At 50.5% G+C, this 3,511-nt stretch overlaps 1 protein-coding gene across 2 annotated transcripts in view; it reads left to right on the top strand.

Annotated features, from left to right (window-relative positions):
* The first annotated feature begins 1,217 nt into the window (after positions 1-1,217).
* Positions 1,218-3,511, top strand: part of LOC107391492 (peptidase inhibitor 16) — a 23,292-nt gene continuing 20,998 nt past the window's right edge. The window contains exon 1 of one of the 2 annotated variants that reach the window (XM_054746269.2): positions 1,218-1,635. In XM_054746269.2, coding sequence (XP_054602244.2) covers positions 1,354-1,635 — 282 coding nt within the window. In that variant the 5' untranslated portion in view covers positions 1,218-1,353. Of the gene's footprint in view, positions 1,714-3,511 lie in introns of both variants that reach the window. The other variant, XM_054746268.2, reaches the window with a different exon arrangement.

Raw genomic sequence — 3,511 nt, 5'->3', positions numbered from 1 at the left:
CACCACAGCTTCTCCAGACCTCCTCGTGCACCACAGCTTCTCCAGGCCTCCTCGTGCACCACAGCTTCTCCAGGCCTCCTCGTGCACCACAGCTTCTCCAGACCTCCTCCTGCACCACTGCTTCTCCAGACCTCCTCGTGCACCACAGCTTCTCCAGGCCTCCTCGTGCACCACAGCTTCTCCAGGCCTCCTCGTGCACCACAGCTTCTCCAGACCTCCTCCTGCACCACTGCTTCTCCAGGCCTCCTCGTGCACCACAGCTTCTCCAGACCTCCTCGTGCACCACTGCTTCTCCAGGCCTCCTCGTGCACCACAGCTTCTCCAGACCTCCTCGTGCACCACAGCTTCTCCAGACCTCCTCCTTCACCACAGCTTCTCCAGACTTCCTCATGCACCACAGCTTCTCCAGACCTCCACGTGCACCACAGCTTCTCCAGACCTCCTCCTTCACCACAGCTTCTCCAGACCTCCTCGTGCACCACAGCTTCTCCAGACCTCCTCCTTCACCACAGCTTCTCCAGACCTCCTCGTGCACCACAGCTTCTCCAGACCTACTCCTTCACCACAGCTTCTCCAGACCTCCTCGTGCACCTCAGCTTCTCCAGACCTCCTCATGCACCACAGCTTCTCCAGACCTCCAAAGACACAATGCCGCTCCCTCTGACCGTCTCTGTTCTTCTCCATCGTGATTCTTAAGGCTAAAACTCTGACCAATCAGAATGTGAGCAGACAGTCGCAGGAAGGCAGTTTTCAAGCATGTTTTTCATTTTCACATTTCAAACCCTTCCAATGAGGTCATCTTATTTCATTTTATGATGTGATGTTTAGATTTAAGCTTTCACGGTCCTGTGGAACAAGAGGTTGTTCCTCAAACTCACTTCTTTTACAAATGAGAACCAGACAAACAGAAAAGACGAACAAAAATAACAAATGAGACCCAAACTAAAACCACAGAGACTTTAACAAAAACCTGAAACCAGAGCAAGAGGACGACACTGAGGCTGGGAGATGTGGGGGTCGTACCAGGCGGCGCCTGGAGACTGATGTGTGTCTGCGTTTGTGTGACGGATGAGTTTATCTCCTGACTCTCAAAGAGGCCGTCTCACTTTCACACTCCAGCAGCAATAAGTTAGGGGCGGGGTTTTCCAGTGGGGGGGTGGACCTCACCATGATAGATGTTGGAGTGTGTAGGGAGGATCCTGTCTCACTTAAAACTGGATCAGAACCAGAACCTTCAGCAGAGAGGAAAGAGAGCAGCACTGAGGAGGGAGCACACACACTTCTACACACTCAGCTTGCTGAACTCTGGACAGGCAACTTCAGGATCCATTCCACTGGACTCTCTTACCCATCATGCATCAGCGGAGTGTCTTTGAGCGGCAGGGTGCGTCGGACCCCCAGACCCCCCAGGACAGAGCCTCTTTATGGAGCTCCAAGCTGAGGACACAACCCACCCCTCGCTGCCCGGCTGGGGGAGCCTGTTCCTGGGCTTGGCTGCTGCTGCTGCTGGGGGGGTCTCTGCTGGTTCCTGGAGCCTGGAGCTTCCTGAGCGATGAGCAGGAGGAGCTGCTGGTGGAGCTCCATAATTACTTCAGAGGACAGGTGTCACCCAGCGCCTCGGCAATGATGCCCCTGGTAAGATGGCATCCCTCCACCACCCCAACACCCGTAGCTCGCTGTCAGACAAACCCCAGCGGAGTGTCCTCGCTCCAGGTCTGGTTCTTGGACCTTTAATCTTTTGTTTCACAGTAGATGTTTATCTTCTCCACTGTGTGAGTTTGAGTTTGAGTCGCTCTGGGCGTGGAAACACGATCAGTTTCAACCACATCTATCTGTCTGCAGGGAGATCTTTGTTTCTTCATGAGTCCTGCACTGGGGAGCAGCTTGAAACCATCAGTTTGGGCCCCTCCAGGGTCCGAACTGTGAAAAATGATCTGAATATTTTCATATTAACTTCAGCCCTCGTCATGAATAACAGATACAGATGATTTGGGGCGATGTTTTAACCCTTTAAATGCGGTTGGTTAGGGTTAGGTCGCAGCAAGAAGGTCACTGGTTTAAATCCCTGGGAGGGTTACAACCTGCGTGGGGATGTCAAAATCTTGTGACGTCATTAATTTGGATCCATAGACTTCTTTTTTTCTGGACACTATGTTTGTTCTCTTCTGCAGAAACCAAACTTTTCAGATGTTAATTAGCTGAGATGAAAATGCAGATAACAAGCTGGCCGAGTTTAACTCTGAATCAGGGAGAGCAGCTCTGATTCCCGGCAGCGTTCTGGTCAGTGAACGCACCATGGCTGAGGGGAAATGATGGACGGAGCCACGGGGAACGGTAAACATCACCAGACTGACTTCTGAGCAAACTGCTGTGGATTTACAGCAATGTGACCCTTCAGCTGTGAACAAACTAATCACCCACCCAGGAGCATCAAACAGCCCTAAAGTCTCAACCAACCCCTCGTCTCTTCAGACTTCCTGAAATCTTGATTTTCCAGACTTTCTGTAAGAAGTCTCTCTTCTTACTTTCAAACTGTTCATGTTTAATCTGGTGGAGAGTTGATATAAGAATTAGTCCAACAACTTGCGTCATGCTGGAAGTCGCCACCACGCCTGGGCCACGCCCTCCAACAAAGGCCACGCCCACTCAGGCCACTGAGGTACCTCGATTTTATTCTCAAGACCAAAACAATTCTGATTCCTTCATTTGTCAACATCAGGAACTTCCTGTGAATCAGTCGTTCCTGTTCGAGGTTAGCCTGGAGGTCGTTCCACATCTCATTTAGTGAGTGGGTACTGGTACTGGTTCTACTAAACTGGACCCGTCTGACCTCGTTTCGGCTGACCAAACAGTGATCTGACGATGAAACACAACTCCCTTCAGCTTAGATTAGCGTGAAGTTTTCCGTTTGTCTGGTTATTAGCGGAGTCTGAGTCCAGCTCGCTGACACGATGTTTTGGTTCTGCAGGCTGTTTGGGTTTGGTTGTCGGAACAGAGAGGAGCTGGAGAGGGTCTTCCGACTTCTTATGGAGATGTTAAATCGCTGAAGCGCTCCACTGTGGAAGGGGACAGGGTCGAACACAAAGCCGGCCCTGTCCCAGACCACGAGACCCCGAGCTGCTCTCTGGGACAGAACCACAGGGTTGTGGTGACAGGCTCTTCAGTAATGAATGGTGTAATTAAATGAGTGAGAAAGCAGCTTTGGGATGTGCAGCATGCAGAGGCATTCAGAGAAGCACACTTGTGCCTAATTATGCGTGTGGGGTCAGAGTTCGGCTGCAGCTGGTATGTTACAGTTTCACATGAGGGAAGTGAAATAATGGTGATTTTAGTTCTGTTGGTGAGACATGAAGGTTAAATTTTTCATAATTTAACATTAAAACAAAATCAAAGATGAATAGAAATGTTAAAGCTGCTGCCAGTGGCTCATCGTGGCCTCCATGGTAGCCACAAGTAACTCATCACAGTCTTCCAACTTAAGCTGTGTCAAAACCATGAATGAGATCAGAAC

This window comes from Nothobranchius furzeri, chromosome 15 (assembly GCF_043380555.1).
Source record: "Nothobranchius furzeri strain GRZ-AD chromosome 15, NfurGRZ-RIMD1, whole genome shotgun sequence".
Classification (NCBI taxonomy): domain Eukaryota; kingdom Metazoa; phylum Chordata; class Actinopteri; order Cyprinodontiformes; family Nothobranchiidae; genus Nothobranchius; species Nothobranchius furzeri.
The sequence above is the reverse complement of the archived record's forward strand: the minus strand, read 5'-3'. Positions and strand labels throughout refer to the sequence as shown.